Consider the following 15,314-nt stretch of genomic DNA (forward strand, 5'->3'; position numbering starts at 1 on the left):
GGAGGGCATTCACCAGAGAACTTGGCGGGCTGCCTCGAGGCTGCCTGGGGTGGTACTACTTGCCAGTGGCTGAGCAATTGTTCCGGAAGCCCCAGCAACGTGTGGTGGTGCAGTGTGGGCACCTCAGCGCGCTAGCAGCCTGCTTGCCTTCCCGCTGTGCAAGGGGGAGGTGGTGGAGAGGAGGAGACAAGGGGATTCACAAAAAATGGAAAAGGCCAGAGGTGTACTTAGGGCTCAGGAAATTAGCGATGCTGGGCCCCGCGTGGTGGCCTAGCGGCTGAAGTCCTCGCCTTGGACGCCAGGATCCCATATGGGCACCAGTTCTAATCCCGGTGGCTCCACTTTCCATCCAGCTCCTTGCTTGTGGCCTGGGAAGGCAGTAGAGGAGGGCCAAAGCCTTGGGACTCTGCACCAGTGTGGCAGACCAGGAGGAAGTTCCAGGCTCCTAGGTTCGGATCGGCACAGAACCAGCCATTGAAGGTCACTTGGGGAACGAATCATCGTACAGAAGATCTTCCTCTGTGTCTCTCCTCATCTCTGAATATCTGACTTTGGTAGAGAGAAAGAAAGAAAGGAAGAGAGAAAGAGAGAAAGGAAGGAAGGAAGGAAGGAACAAACAAACAAACCAGCAATGCTAATGGCAGAGCCCAGGCTGCTGGAATAGGCAGGAGCCGGGGAGTCTATCAGTGCCAAACAAACAGGACACAGCATGAACCAAAACACCGATTTTATTACAAATATTAACATCCAAGGGGCGTTTATTGGCCAGGGTGTATCCTGAACCATGCTGGAAGAGCCAGTCTTCCTTTTCTGGCTTTCTAAGCTGTCCTTATGAGTCCCACAAGTACCCGAGCAGCCTCCTCTGCCCCAGGAACTGAGCTGCACTGAGCTGTGCTAAAAGCCCATGTCCACCCTCCAGGAAGCCTGGGACACGGGGGGAGCCTGACAGGAGACAGCAGCAGTCAAAGTATGTTCCCAGACTCTCCCAGAAGTTCCATTTTAGGATGTAACTCCAAGATACCCACTCTACACCTTGCTCCTAAGTTCTCCATCATGCCGAGGAGAGCTAAACAGATGGAATGTGCCGGCCAGAGCTCACTGTCGCTCTGGGGCGCCTGCCGGTGCCTGCACCATGGCCCAGTAGCGGCCCCTGTTCTTCATGAGCTGCTGATGGGTGCCCTCCTCACAGACTTTGCCTTCTTCCAGAAACAGGATGTGGTGTGCCCGCTCCACCAAGCTGAGACGCTGAGTGATGAGAAGCACAGCGCGAGAGTCCTTTTCGGGACTGTCATACAGGATCTGCTCCACCTGCAGAAAGGGGAGGGGGACTGTGTCACAGCTGGGGACCCAGGACAGACTTCCTGGGGTCCCTGCCTGCAACCCCAGCACTGTGAAGAATCCCGTTCTGGTGCTGGGCTACCAACCCTCTTCATGGGACCTGCAGTCTTAAGGGAGCAGAGAGTTCGAGGATCTGAGTGTGGCAACCTGAACTTGGGTCCCAGCTCTGCGACTCAGCAGCCACATTTAGCCCCCATCAGGTTGTCTGTGCACAAGATGAGGATCACAGTGCCTAGTTCACAAGGATTCGTGCTGAATACGTGGCCAACACAGTGCGTACCTAGCATGCAATCCTAATTCATGCTCACATTATTAGGGTGGTCTTTTCCTTATGTTGGACTTTTGTACTACGAGGTTTGCAGGAAGCTAACAGGAGTGTGGAAGTCAGGGACTACTGTGCACAGCTATGATGCTGGTGCCACTAACGTGGGATGAGTGACAGGAGCCAGACTGAGTGGGCCACAGGTACAAAAGAATCAGCGCTCTCACCCGGAGCTGGTTGTCTGCATCCAGGGCACTGGTGGCATCATCCAGGATGAGCACTCGTGGCTTCCGGATCAAGGCTCGGGCCAAGGCCACTGCCTGCCGCTGACCCCCTGACAGTCGACCTCCAGCCTCCCCGACATCTTCAGAGACAAAAGCCAAGATGAGAGCTGAGTTTACACTCAGGTACACACACACACACACACACACACACACACACACACACACACACACAAGAGGACTCTCCATGCAGGCACACACATACACACACACACACAAGCTGGGTTCCCACACAGGTGCACACAAGAATACACACAATAGCCAGGTCTCCACACAGGTACATGCGCACACAAGAGTTGGGTCTCCACACAGGTGCACACCACACACATACACAAAAGCTGGGTCTCTGCACAGATGCACACAAGGATACACACAAAAGCTGGGTCTCCACACGGGTATACACCACACACACACACACACACAAGAGCTGGGTCCCCACACAATTGCATGCACACACACACACACCAAGGATTGGCAGATTTGGCCGCATAGGGGAGGCTCTGGGAAGGTGAATTGCATTGAGAACAAAGCAATCCCAGAAACCAGATCTTCCATCTTCACAACCATGTCCGTGGGTACAAGGAACTCATGAATAAAAGCAGGACTGACTGGGGTTTCAGTAGAGCTGTGTGGGTACCTGTGTCATAACCCTGGGGGAATCCAGAAATGAAATGATGGGCCCCAGACTCTGTGGCAACAGCTATGATGTCTTCCATAGCCGGCATCTCCGACAGCCCATAGGCAATGTTTTCTCGAAGACTTCTTCCAAACAGCTGTGGTTCTTGCCCCACTGCAGCCACCTGCGACAGGGTATGATGCAGAGGAATGTGGCAGCAGGCTGAAGGCTCCAACCTGACAGCATGTACCAAAGCCACAGGCCCTCTCTCCTGGCCACACTCCCACCTCATCCCCAGCTCACTGAGTTCATCTCACCTGCTGCTCCCATCCACCCCGGCCACCTCCTGGCTCACCTGGCTGTGCAGGTAGTGGTGCTCATACTGGGGAAGGGGCTCCCCGTCCAGCAGCAGGCATCCCCCGGTGGGCTGGTACAAGTTCTGCAGCAGCGCAGCCACTGTGCTCTTGCCAGATCCGTTGGGTCCCACCAGCGCAGTCACCTTGCCTGGATGGAGTGTGAATGTCAGCCCCTGGAGGCCAGAGAATCACACGTAAGAGACAGAGCAAGGTCCCTCGCCTCGACACAGTCACTGTCTTGCGATGTCTTATCCCAAAGAAATAAAAAAAAAATGGCAGAATACAAGAATACTTCCAGAATTGTGTGGAAAATGAAATGAAAAGATAATTTGCTTCAGTGCATTGATATCCAGGCATAGTTTTTTTTTTCACAATATTCATTTTCCATGAATTTTTTGAAGTATTCTCCCCCAGACATGGCTGTTGAGTTAAGGTCTACCCAGGGTGGAAGAGATGGGTAAAAACACAAGTGAAGGTAGTAAACCATGATGACACACCCCTGGAGCCAGGTACCACCAGGAACTAGAAAAGCTCACACATGGAAAACAGCAGCAAGGATGAAGACTGGAGACATGCATTTTGCTGCAGCAATTTTTTGAATCAATAGAGCCTTCTCTTTGTAACTTCTCCTCCCACCCTCCTCGGAAGCCCAAAACGATTCTTAAGTTTGGAGTTTATGGACCTGGTCACACTTATCATTACCTTGGAAGGGTTGGAAAGGAAATACTCTATGAAGTAGGCTGAAAGCAGAATGGAGGGCAGCGTTGAGCGCTGGGGCAGTGAGATACAGAGTTTCGCAGACTGTACCTGCAGCACCAAGACTTCTGGATGGTTTGGATAGGCGAAAGAGACATCTTGGAACTGAACACAGCCCTCCAGGCTCTTGGGGACCAGCAGACCACTGGGTGGGCAGCAAGGGGTCCGGTCCAGATATTCAAATATTTTGTCTGAGGAGCCCAGAGCCTTCTGCAAACGGGGATAGATGGAGAGCAGGACCTGGGGTGGGGAGGGGAGAAGAACAGTGAGAGGGCAGTACCGACACCTGATCTGTTCACCAGCCTTAGAAGAGCGGTGTCAAGAGCAGAAGGGAAGTGCCGCTGATGGTGACAAAACAGGGGAAGGAACTGCACTGGGACACGGAACTGCAGCATGCTCACCTCCACAGCCACAGTGAACTGGATCTGATAGAGAACAAAGGTGACGAGGTTCCCACTGCTCACAGCCCCACTTGTCACCAGCTGGCCACCCAGGTACAGGATTGCCACCTTCAGCAGCATGCCAGAGATCTGGAGAGAGAACATAGGGAAGGGGGTTCAGAGTAGAGTAATCAAGAGGGCTCACAAAGCACCAAGCAAGAAAAATTAAACAAAATTTGTTTTAAAAGGTCACATCATTCCCACTTTCTGAAGTGAGGTAATAGTTTTAAAGAAGATAAACTCCTTCTTGCCAGTGCTCCAGAACCAGCAAGTGAAGCAGCAGACTAGGAATTCATATATTTTTCCAGATTTGTTGATTTAAAAGGCTGAGTGGCAGAGATGGAGAGACAGACAGGAAAATCTTCCATCGGATGGTTCACTCCTCAAATGGAAACAACAACCAGGGCTTGTCCATGCTGAAGCGAGGACCCACCCAGGTCGCCCATGTGGGTGGCAGGAGCCCAGGTACTTAGGCCATCATCTACTGCTTTCTCAGGCACAATAGCAGGGAGCTGGATCAGAAGTGAGCAGCCAGAACTCAGGTCAGCTCTGAAACTCGGAATGCTGGTGCCTCAAGTGGCAACTTCACATGCTGTACCATGATGTGGACCCCCAACTAGGAGCTAACGATGGCTAGTCTAGTTCTCCTCCCATGACATCACAGACGGCCTCATCCTTAACTCTGGCTTCCAGTAGTTCATCCACAGAACCAGTGCCAAGGAGGCCAAGACCCAGGAAGCTTTGATTCCCTTAGTGTCCCCTGAAAGGCACCAGAAGGCCTTAGGCTGAGAACTCACAGCATCTCTCCGCCTCTTGTGATGGCATGTATTCTGCATGCTGCAGTGAAAGGAAGTGACATGGTGGGGAACCAGGCACACTGAACAAAGGGAAGCCTCACACTGGTGGGGCGAAAACACTGAGCTCCCAGAGGAGGGGGAACGAGAGGAAACGTGAGCGGGATGCGGGCGTATCAGGAACAAGGGAACATTCAGTGCTCACACTGGTGGTCCAGAGGTTAACTGAATAGGCCACGGCCTGCTTCTGGTTGAGCATCTTCATTTCCTGCAGCTTCTGCCTAAACTTGCGGGCCTCCCCCTCCTCGTTGGCAAAGCTCCGGACTGTAGGCATAGCTGACAGAGCTTCCAGGGCCACCTGGCTGGACTGCGCCAGAGAGTCCCGCACCTGCGCTTCCAGTGACTGCGGAGACACAGACAAGAGAAGCCAAGGGTAAGAACACTTAAAGCCACCTGGTTGGCGCTAAAGGTTAAGGGTAGGCAGAGGGACGTGAGACAAGAGACAGGGACATGGTTTGGCCCCTGATACCAGAGAGATGCAGAGGAAAGGACTATGATTCAGCCTAGGCTGGGGATGGTATTACTAGCAGTAGACAGGGATTAGAAGACCCAATGAACAGGAAGAGCCCGCTGAGCAAGCTGGGAACACCTTCAGGATTAAGGAGCCCCGGGGACATGGAGAATCAGGGTTCCGGGAAAGGGACCTGCATCTGGGAGGCGGGGTTTGTGTGGACTGAGCCAGCTCCCAGCACATACCTGATGCCATTTCCCCATCTTCCTGGGCAGAAGGAACAGCAGAGGCAGAGCAGCCAGCGTGACCATGGTGAGGGACAGTGACCCCCAGAGCATGAACCCCAGGAGACACAGCCCTCGTACCAGGTACCACTGCAACAGATTCAACTCCTCACCCAGAGACTCGCTCAGGGTGGACGTGTCCTCTGTCACCCGAGATGTGATGGCACCTGCGGCAGGAAGGGGGAAGAGAGTGGAGAAAGTGAGGAAGGTCCTAGGTGGTGGGAAGAACTGACAGGGTGTCAGCAAGGTGGTCTCAAGAGGCTGGGACAAGCGCTGGGGGAGGTTGGTCATCTCAGTGCAGGGAGGAGGGGTGCTCACGAGAGTGATCCTGGACAAAGACCTTCATTTGAACTGTCAGGTGTGCACATGAGCTTCTGCTTCTCTGATTTCAGATTTCCACGCTACACACACGGGCAGAGCTTCTGCTTGACCTGAGCTGGAGCGCACAGCAGGAGCGTGTGGCAAGCCTGGGCCTCGAGAGCCTGGCTGCAGCCCCAGGTGGTTCTCAAGGTCACACACAACCAAGCCAGAGCCGACATGTAGGATTTCCCTCTGTGTAGTGAAGTGGTTGGACCTCATGATATCAAAATTTCCAGATTTGAAATTCTGGATTTCTACTTAAGTATCTGTGAAAGAAATTCTTAAACACAGCTTTTTCAGAGCCAGCACAGTGGCACATTGGATTAAGCCACAGACTGCAGGGCCAGCCTTCTCTGTGGGCACCCATTTAAGTCTCGGCTGCTTTACTTTCAATCCAGCTCCCTGCTTATGGCCTGGGAAAGCTGTGGAAAGCAGTGGCCCCCTGAGAGACCCAGAGGAAGCTCAGGTTCCTGGCTTTCACCTGGTGCAGCCACAATGGGAAGTGAGCCAGAGACAATATTCTGCTCCTGAGATACCTCAAAAAATAACAGTAACCCCTGTGAACATGGCACTGTGGAGTACCACCGGGCATCGGGCTGCAGCCTGCTCCAAGCCTTGGCATCCGCCCACCCTGCCAGCTTCTGTCCTGGCTGCTGTGGGCAAACACCATCCAGACACACTGCTCACGGGGCCCACTCTGCTCTCAGTGTGCAAATTCACAGAGAAACACGAATGTGCAACAATCAAGAACGGTACTGGGTCAGGGAAAGCAGCAGTTTTGCACAGGAAGCCTTGGGAGATGCTGTGTGTGTGCTTGAAGTTGGGATCAAATTGAAAGAAGAGGAGCAGGTGCTTTGGAAAGTGTACAGGCTGCTAGGGAACTCTCCTCCAACAGAAGTTACTGGGTTGAATGAGGCCCTCACAGAAAGCCCAGGACTCCTCAGCAGACCGAGTTAGGGAAACGGCTAGCTCATCAGGATGCCTCCAATCCTTCGGAACCTCAGGGAGCAGCGTGTGAGCGACACCTGGCATGTACTGAGCCGTGAAGGTGGGGAGTAACAGCCCAGCAGAGTTACTAGTGAAACTAGTGGTGGACAGAGGATTTAAAATCACAACTTTTAGCAATATTGATGGGAAGAGACACAATTCTCCAATCAGCTACTGGGAAATAACACCCCAGAACTGTATAATAATTATAGATCAACACAACGTGTGTCTTTTTCCCAACAGCTTGTGACTTTCACACTAAGCACTAGGCACTAGCATTCAGAATGCATGAAATTATCTGTAGTTAAAATAAAAGAAGTTTAAATACATAGTATAATTCAAGGACAACAATGTTATCTTAAGAAGCCTTCTGCAACATTGTAATTTGCCTATTCCCATTCCTGGATTGGGATCAAAATGCACAGTGAGGGGCTGGCACAGGGGTACAGAGGAGTAAGCCGCAGCCCGCTGCACCACATCCCATATGGACACCAATTCATGTCCCGGCTGCTTCATTTCTGATCCAGCTCCCTGCTTGTGGCCTGGGAAAGCAGTGGAGGACGGCCCAAAGCCTTGGGACCCTGCACCCACTTGGGAGACCTGGAAGAAGCTCCTGGCTTTGTATCGGCTCAGCTCCGGCCATGGCGGCCATCTGGGGAGTGAAACAGTGAATGGGCAGTATCTCTCTTTCTGTCTCTCCCTTTCTGTAATCTGACTTTCACATAAAATAAACATTTTTTTTTCCTTCTAAATACATAGTACTCTTTCCACAGGAAGTAACTGGAAGTAAAGAATAGCTTTTGTTAGTTGCATATGTCAGGTAAACACGATCCCATCTCAATTTTGCTATATGTGGCATCACCTGATGCTGTTTTACACAGCAAAGCAAGACAAGCAGACTAAAATGCTTAACATCCTCATTAGAAAGCAAACAGCAGACATTACAGAAAGCCATGGGGTTGTAAGCAGTGACCCAAGACTGGGGATACGAAGAGCATGAAAGACGGTGAGATTCATGAGCACCTGTTTGGTTTTGTTGGAAAAACTCCGTCTCCTGGCGCAGGACAGCCCGAAACACCTCTCCTTGCAGGTGGGTGTGAGAGCGGCCCATGCTGCTGTTGTAGAGTCCATCGCCCACAAACTCCAGCAGGGCGCTAGATGGAATCAGGAAGAGAGCTTAGGGAGCGGTCGCCAGGCCTCAGCCCCTCGCAGAAGCACCCTGTGCTGCCAGCCCCAACTTGCAGCTCCCTCTCTCCCGGGCTCCCCATTCTCGGCGCCCAGACCTGGCTATGGTGAGAACAGACATGAGAGTTATGTTCCTCATGAAGGTGGTGGCTGCTGTGTCCTGGAGAATCCAGTCGGTGAGGCGGCCCGTGAAGAAAGGGATGGCCATCTCCCCTGGCGAGAGAGGGGAGAGAGGTGTCGGCCTGGCAGGGGAGGGTGATCAGCCAGAACCAGCCTGCCCCCAGCGGCCCCTTCACGGTGACCCTGGAGAAAGGTGGGGTCCCAAGGCTGGAGAGACCACCTGCTCTGCACAGTGTTCTGGCTGTCCCATCACACCTTCCTGCAGGTTAACTAAGAAGGCTGGAGATCAAGGGGGCCTGTCAGAGGCCAAGCCCTGGGGCCTAGAGACAGGATGCACCCTGGGGCGCAGGGCAGGGGCAGAACAGGCCTCTGGGATGCCTAATGCCCATCACAGCCCCCAGCTCTTCACAGCCCACGGGTCTACACCTTGATCCACATGTGCCAGAACCCACTCCACTCTCCTTCACCCTTACCCTCCAGGGCCCTTGACCCTGCCACCTGCTTACCCAGGCAGGAGAGAACCAGCAAGGTTAGCACCAACGGCAGGCGGCGAATCTCCGGTTCCAAGAAGCCCAGGAGCCTTCGCACAGCGTCTGCGGAGCCCCCAAGCCCGCCGGGGCGCGCCAGCCCCTTCAGCCTGTGCCACAGGGCGACCGCGGACAGGGCGGCGGCATAGCTGAGCGCGAAGGCATCGGGGCGGCTGCCCCAGTGCAGGATCCGGGCGCCGTCAGCTGTCCCGCGCCTTCCCCACGAGCCCAGCTCGCGGAACAAGGCGAGTCCGGGCAGCGCCAAGCCCAGCGCCGCTGCCAGCGGCTCCCAAGCGGCCAGGCATCCCGGGACGCGCGCGGCCCCGAGCACCCCGCGGGCGGCGGCCCGCAGCACGGCCCAGCGGCTCAGGCCCACCGCCCACACCCGGAGCAGCGGCGACGCCCAGGGGACCAGCAGCGAGAAGACCCCGGGCAGCGCGACCCGCAGCAGCGTCCAGTCGGCCAGCAGCAGCAGCAGCGACGCGCCCCAGGACGCGCGGGAGAGGCCGAGGCACCGGCCCCCAGCCGGCGGCCCCGAGCTCGCCATGGGCGCGCGGGCGTGCACCCGGGAGCCGGCCCGGCCAGGGAGTCGCCGCTGTCCCCGCGCGCCGTCCGGGACGCCGGGACGCACCGAGGGCGGAGGCCCAGGGGCCGGGCCGAGGAAAGTCCCCGCAACCGGCCAGTCCGGGCCACGCTACCAAGAAGCGCAGCGGGTTAGGGGAAAGGGAAACGGAAAGCGGGCTGCCGCGCCCTGGCCCTCCGCCCACTCGCAAGGCGAGGCGGCACTGGCTGGGCAGCAGCGCCGACGTCAGCTCCCAGGTCTTGGGGGGCAGCCCTGGAGCCCCGCTTTCCGCGCACACGGACCCCGGAGCGCGCTCCCTCGCTCCGCGGAGCCCCCCGAGCCAGTTTTCCCACCGACGCCGGGAGCCGGCCGGCGCGTCACCAGTCTCCGGGCAGATCCGCGGTGCTCGGGTTAGCGCCCGGTGCCACGCCCCCGCCGGAGCTCACGGGCGCCCTCTGGCGGGCGTGGCGAGGGGCGGGACCGCCGGCCGAGCGCTGACCTGCGCGCTCCGCCGGGCTGCGAACCTGTGTCAGAGGCGGCCGGGATGCTGCGGGCTGAAGCACCTGCGGGGGACTGGCCCCGGGCCGGCGAAGTGCACACCGGGGTAATGGGCCTGGGCTGGAGGGAAAGCGGAGGGGCGGAGGAGGTGGCGCGGCCGGGGAAACGTCGAGGAGTGCAGAGAATGACAGAAGCACGGGGGAAGTTGCTGGTAGCGGCCGGCGTTTGCACTGCGTACCGGACCTAGGAGGTCCTTCTGGGGAAAGGGGGTGGTTTAGGGTCGAGGAAAGGTCTCGTCCCCCCACTCTCCTAGGCTGGGGCCGGAGTCGAGCAGTGCTTTAACTTTGAGCTAGAGGAGTCAGGGCAAGCTGCGCTGAACTGCTTTCGCTTTCACTCTGATCTAGTTCCTAGGGGCTAGTTAAACCAGAGGTGGGGGCTCAGGGACAGTGCCAGCAGGAGAGGACGAGGTGCTGCTGGCAACGTGGAGACGGCTATGGGCGTTTGGTGGAGGCCTGGACAGCCCGCAGCCCAAGCGCTGATAACGGGTTCCCCAGCTTGGCTCAGTGGCAGCAGCCCCCGGTACCTGGCGGAAGGGGGAGGGGGCCTCCACACCTGTGACAGCCCCAAGGCTGGCTGGCTTCTGCTCTCACATGACACTCTTGGCTGGGGGGCGGCTTTGTCACACATAAGTGGAGCTACCCCTGGATGGGCTGATCTGTGGAGGCTGAGGATTGTAGCAGAAGGAGCTGGCTGCCAAGTAGACAGAGAAATGAGAAGTGAAGTAGAGGCAGAGGCAGGAGTTAGCCCTGGGGTTTAGTCCCAGCTCTGCTGTTCCTTCTCTGTGCCGCTGGGCACGTCATCTGCCTTCTGAAGGACTCCGCTTCCTCATTGAAGTCAACGGTTTTTCCATTTTCTTCCAAAGCAAAAGTAAAAAATCAAAGGGTGGCGTCACTTCCTTCATGCTTCCTTCAATCTTTCAGTGACCCGATCTCTCAAAATTAGCTCAGATTCCCTGGGGTGGCTTCTCTCTTGGTGCAGGTGCCTGTCCCAGCTGAGATGGGTGTCTGTTCACCTCTTGGTCAGAGAGTTCGTAAAGTGAGACCTTTCTTTTTGTTAAAGGTTCATTTATTTGAAAGATAGAGTTCCAGAGACAGAGATCTTCATCTGCTGGTTCACTCTCCAAATGGCCACAAGGGTCAGGGTTTGGGCCAGGCTGAAGCCAGGAGCTTCTTCCGGGTCTCCCATGTGGGTGCAGGGACCCAAGGACTTCGGCCATTTTCTGCCGCTTTTCCCAGCTGCATTAGCAAGGAACTGGTTCGGCTGTGGAACAGCCTGCATACAAGCTGGCATACATGCACAATGCCAGTGTCATAGGCTCAGGCTTAACCCACTATACCACAACACTGGCCCCAAGAACCTGTTTATATTTTTTAAAGATTTGTTTATCTTTACTGGAAAGGCAGATCAGATTTAAGAAGAGAGGAGAGATGAGGATCTTCCATCATTTTATTCACTGCACAAATGACCGCAACAGCAGGAACTGAGCCGATCCAAAGCCAGGAGCCAATAGCTTTCTCCAGGTCTCCCACACGGGTGCAGGGTCCCAAGGCTTTGGGCCATCCTTCACTACTTTCCCAGGCCATTAGCAGGGAGCTGGATGGGAAGTGCAGCAGCCAGGACACAAACCAGTGACCATATGAGATCCTGGCAGATGCAAGATTTAGCCTTTGAGCCACCATGCCAAAATCTTGTATTTTAAAGCATCTTGTGCCTTCCTTGCTGCTTCCCTCCAGCTTTGATTCCCAGCTGTACCAGCTGGTGACCTCTCAGTGCCACTCGTTGCATGGTACACTGATGGAGCTCGTCTGTAAGTAAATGGAGGGCAAGGGGGAGGATGCTGAGCCTCTCCCCATGTCTGTCTCCAAGGATATCATCCCAGCGCCCCTCTGTAGAGGACCCCAGGGAGGAGAGTAGAGGCTGAGGGATACAGTACAGTGCTGTGCTGTATAGCAACCAGCTGGGACATTCCCCTGGAACTGGATGAAGTAACAGAGAAAGTGGAAAGAGCACTCAATGCAGTTGGAGCCTACTCTGGAGCCAGCTGTGCCCTGGGCTACTGGTCAACCTTAGCCAGCCACCTGCCCTCTCTTAAGGTGCTTCATCTGCCATGGCATGGGGGACCCAGGCCCCTGGAGCCACAGCATGGGGGACCCAGGCCCCTGGAACCATGGCATAAGGAACCCAGGCCCCTGGAGCCTGACACTTTCTCCCTATGTGTCTGCAGACGACCATCATGGCGGTGGAGTTTGATGGGGGCGTCGTGGTGGGTTCTGATTCCCGAGTGTCTGCAGGGTGAGTGCCAGGGAAGACAAGCGCTGAGCTGCGTCTCCCTTATTCATCCACTAAATGACTGAGGGACCCACACCATGGAGAAATGGAACTATCTGTGCAAAAAGCCTCTGTGTTAACGGCAGAGGCCCTGGGCTATGCATGCTTGTGTGGCCCGTTCCTGTGCTGAATTTGTCCAGGGACGCACATCCACGGACAAGGCCCGAGGTGAACAGGAGGCAGTCCTGGGGAAGCCCTGCTTCTGTATGAATTTAAGAATAAAAGCCATAGTCTCTGCAACCGGAGATGGAATTTCCCCCTTTCCCATGAGTTGAATTCATTTTGTCTCCTTTCTCCCCTCCCACCCAGCGTCCTCATGTGCTAAACGAGAGTTGGGGATCCCTGTCCATGTTATTTACACTACATTTTGTAGCTCATGACACAGTCCTTCAAGATGATTAATAACAAAAAAAATTGGGAGGAGGCACTTTTTATTTACTATTTTTGCAATCAAAGGCTCCGAATGAGTCTAATTTTTATTAATACTTGTAATAATGCATTTATTTGAAATGGTTTATTTTTTTCCCCAGTTTGATCCAATCGTTGCATATCATACTGTTCTCTTGCCAAATAAGCATGAAAGCCTCGGGTGACTGACCCTGCTGACTGTAGACTCTTCTTCAGACAGGCGGTGGTGAACCGGGTGTTTGACAAGCTATCTCCCCTCCACCAGCGCATCTACTGTGCCCTCTCGGGCTCGGCCGCCGATGCCCAGGCCATTGCTGACATGGCCGCCTACCAGCTGGAGCTCCATGGGTATGACACTCTGGGCTGCATGCTCCATGCCCACAGGAGCTGCTCCAGCCTGCAAGCCCTTACACCACGACCTCTGCCAGGGAGCGCTGCCCAGGGAAATAAGGAGTTCTTGTGTGGGCTTCCGCTTGTGTTAGCTTTGAACTGGAGCACAAATCTCCTTAAACCTGTGTCTGCACCTACCAGAGAAATAGGACAACCCTACCCCACCAGAGGGTTATGTTCCGAATCAGATAGTTGATATGAAAAGCATTTGAAAAAGATCCATCTCAGCCTAATATAACTAGGAAGAAACTAACGGCGCAGACCACTCTAACGTCAGGCAATTACGTTGAGAAATCACGGTCGGTCGTTGAGGCAGAACTAAAGCTTATCTGCTTTGACCGACAAGGGCAGGGTTCTTGCAGTCAAAAGAGAAGCTTGTCCTTAGGGGCAGGTGGGTGGGGCCGGGTAAGCAGGGGTGAGCAGTTGGAAGCTTCTTACCAGTTGGTGGTGCACAGCCCCATAGTCCCCTGCACACGCGAGAGGGAAGCGGAGTTTGAACTATTGCCGTGTTGGGTTCCAAGTATCACTTGGCAGGCACGATGGTGATGGCAGAGAGGCTGTGACTTAGAAACTTTATCCCCACCTTTGTTCCTTACCCCTCCTGCAGGTTGGAACTGGAGGAGCCTCCACTCGTTCTGGCTGCTGCGAACGTGGTAAAGAACATCAGCTACAAGTACCGGGAGGACCTGTCGGCCCACCTCATGGTAGCTGGCTGGGACCAGCAGCAAGGGGGCCAGGTGGGTGCCTCCCACAGGGGTCCTCATGTCCCACAGAGGGAGGCAGAAGGCCTATGTTATTCTAGCAATGGAAAGCACAATGAAGTCCCCACCATAAGGGACCTGAGTGACTAAAGATTCACAGCAGGAAGTGGAGGCTTGATGGCCATTTAGACTCACCTACCAATGTCCCCATCACCGCCACCAGGTGTACGGTACCCTGGAAGGAATGCTCATCCGACAGCCCTTTGCCATCGGCGGCTCTGGCAGCACCTACATCTATGGCTACGTGGATGCGGCCTACAAGCCAGGCATGTCCCCTGAGGAATGCAGACGCTTCACCACAGATGGTAACTCACCAGATGGGAGGGTCCAGGGAGGGTTGTGATGGGGAAGGAAGCAGACTGTGAGGAGCAGGGAGGAGCCATGGACTTGAACGTTCACATGGGGAACTCGGTGGGATGTGTGGACAGAAAGGGGCACATCGGGAGATTCTGAGTAAACCAGGCTGGGAGGGGTGGGCAGCATAAAAACCAGGGAGGTGTATTTAGTGGCATACTGGCACAACTTGGCCCAGTCCCTGGGAGCTGATTGTTACCCAGCCAAGGATCTGTGCCCTGCTAGATAAGCTATTTGCAGCCTGAAATCAAAGTACTTCCTCCATGAATGTCAGCAGGTGCTACATGGGAAAGCTTTTTTTTTTAAGCCAGTTTATCAGCACAAGACCAATTTCACTTCTCTTGAAGATGAGTTTGCAGTGAATTGGGAATGGCCAAGGGCAGAGGGGAAGAGGACATTTTTGGAAGCTAAATCTCTCTCTCCTTGTCTCCAACCCAAACCCCCTGCAGCCATCACTCTGGCCATGAACCGGGATGGCTCGAGTGGGGGTGTCATCTACCTGGTCACCATCACCGCTGCCGGCGTGGACCACCGAGTGATCTTGGGCAACGAGTTGCCCAAGTTTTATGATGAGTGATGCCTTCTCAACTTTCTTGTTTTGTAATAAACTTTCTAGGAGCAGAAGGCTGTGTGGTCCATGGGGAACAGGGGCTCTGTGAGATGTGTGGTCCATGGGGAAGAGGGGCTCCAGAAGATGATGCTTAGGAAGGAACCGCTTCCCTGCCAGAGGTCAGCCTGCATTTCTGTCCCTCACTCCCAGGCCTGAAGCCTGGATATACCAGAGGTAGAAAGGAATCTAACCAAGCAGATCATCTCGTACTGAGTGACTGCGAGATAGAACAGTCAACACAAAGCCTCACTGTGATGAGGATGCAACTGAGGAGTTGGGACGCCTTCCTTTAAGGCTGAGACTGATGGCGGATGAGACAGCCACACACAGAGGCAGCAGCACCAGAAAGCTCACGTGGGAGAGAACTCCTTCCCCAGCGTATGCATTCACATTACAAATCAACACTTCAGCATTTGGAGAGGAGGCACATGGGACCTTCAATGAGTAATAACAATAACTCAAGCAATTTAAAAAGTCATTGGGCAAATGCTTTATGAAGTGTATCTCTGTAGAACTCAAATTGAAA

The 15,314-nt window shown here is 54.7% G+C and overlaps 2 protein-coding genes across 4 annotated transcripts; one reads left to right on the top strand and one right to left on the bottom strand.

Moving 5' to 3' along the window:
- Positions 1-710: 710 nt before the first annotated feature.
- Positions 711-9,669, bottom strand: TAP1 (transporter 1, ATP binding cassette subfamily B member). Of its 2 annotated transcripts, XM_040988711.1 has the most exons (12): positions 8,797-9,669; positions 8,269-8,383; positions 8,009-8,139; positions 5,600-5,805; positions 5,049-5,246; positions 4,119-4,139; positions 4,011-4,034; positions 3,661-3,849; positions 2,853-3,026; positions 2,519-2,681; positions 1,828-1,964; positions 711-1,308 (listed from the first exon to the last, which is right to left on the bottom strand). In XM_040988711.1, the coding sequence occupies exons 1-12, from the start codon at positions 9,362-9,364 to the stop codon at positions 1,096-1,098; spliced, it is 2,139 nt and encodes a 712-aa protein (XP_040844645.1). In that variant the 5' UTR covers positions 9,365-9,669; the 3' UTR covers positions 711-1,095. The 2 variants fall into 2 exon arrangements, with proteins under 2 accessions (XP_040844645.1, XP_040844643.1); XM_040988709.1 differs by having other exon boundaries at positions 4,011-4,139.
- A 98-nt stretch (positions 9,670-9,767) lies between these two features.
- PSMB9 (proteasome 20S subunit beta 9) lies at positions 9,768-14,802 on the top strand. Of its 2 annotated transcripts, none has more exons than XM_040988714.1 (6): positions 9,768-9,983; positions 12,162-12,229; positions 12,890-13,021; positions 13,671-13,800; positions 13,988-14,129; positions 14,628-14,802. In XM_040988714.1, the coding sequence occupies exons 1-6, from the start codon at positions 9,924-9,926 to the stop codon at positions 14,753-14,755; spliced, it is 660 nt and encodes a 219-aa protein (XP_040844648.1). In that variant the 5' UTR covers positions 9,768-9,923; the 3' UTR covers positions 14,756-14,802. The 2 variants fall into 2 exon arrangements, with proteins under 2 accessions (XP_040844648.1, XP_040844649.1); XM_040988715.1 differs by lacking the exon at positions 9,768-9,983 and adding an exon at positions 11,615-12,062 and having other exon boundaries at positions 12,123-12,229.
- The last annotated feature ends 512 nt before the right edge of the window (positions 14,803-15,314 follow it).

The sequence above is a fragment of the Ochotona curzoniae genome, unplaced genomic scaffold, assembly GCF_017591425.1.
Source record: "Ochotona curzoniae isolate NIBS_2020 unplaced genomic scaffold, NIBS_Ocur_1.0 contig_4968, whole genome shotgun sequence".
Classification (NCBI taxonomy): domain Eukaryota; kingdom Metazoa; phylum Chordata; class Mammalia; order Lagomorpha; family Ochotonidae; genus Ochotona; species Ochotona curzoniae.

Coding starts and splice junctions, on each gene's coding strand:
- TAP1 (XM_040988709.1), bottom strand. CDS start 9,364: ATGGCGAGCTCGGGGCCGCCGGCTGGGGGCCGGTGCCTCGGCCTCTCC. Junction 4,140..5,048: donor TTAACCTCTGGACCACCAGT/GTGAGCACTGAA, acceptor TTCTCTCTCCAG/ATCTCTGGCATGCTGCTGAA. Junction 3,850..4,010: donor AGTTCACTGTGGCTGTGGAG/GTGAGCATGCTG, acceptor TCCCCACCCCAG/GTCCTGCTCTCCATCTATCC.
- PSMB9 (XM_040988714.1), top strand. CDS start 9,924: ATGCTGCGGGCTGAAGCACCTGCGGGGGACTGGCCCCGGGCCGGCGAA. Junction 13,801..13,987: donor ACCAGCAGCAAGGGGGCCAG/GTGGGTGCCTCC, acceptor CACCGCCACCAG/GTGTACGGTACCCTGGAAGG. Junction 14,130..14,627: donor CAGACGCTTCACCACAGATG/GTAACTCACCAG, acceptor AACCCCCTGCAG/CCATCACTCTGGCCATGAAC.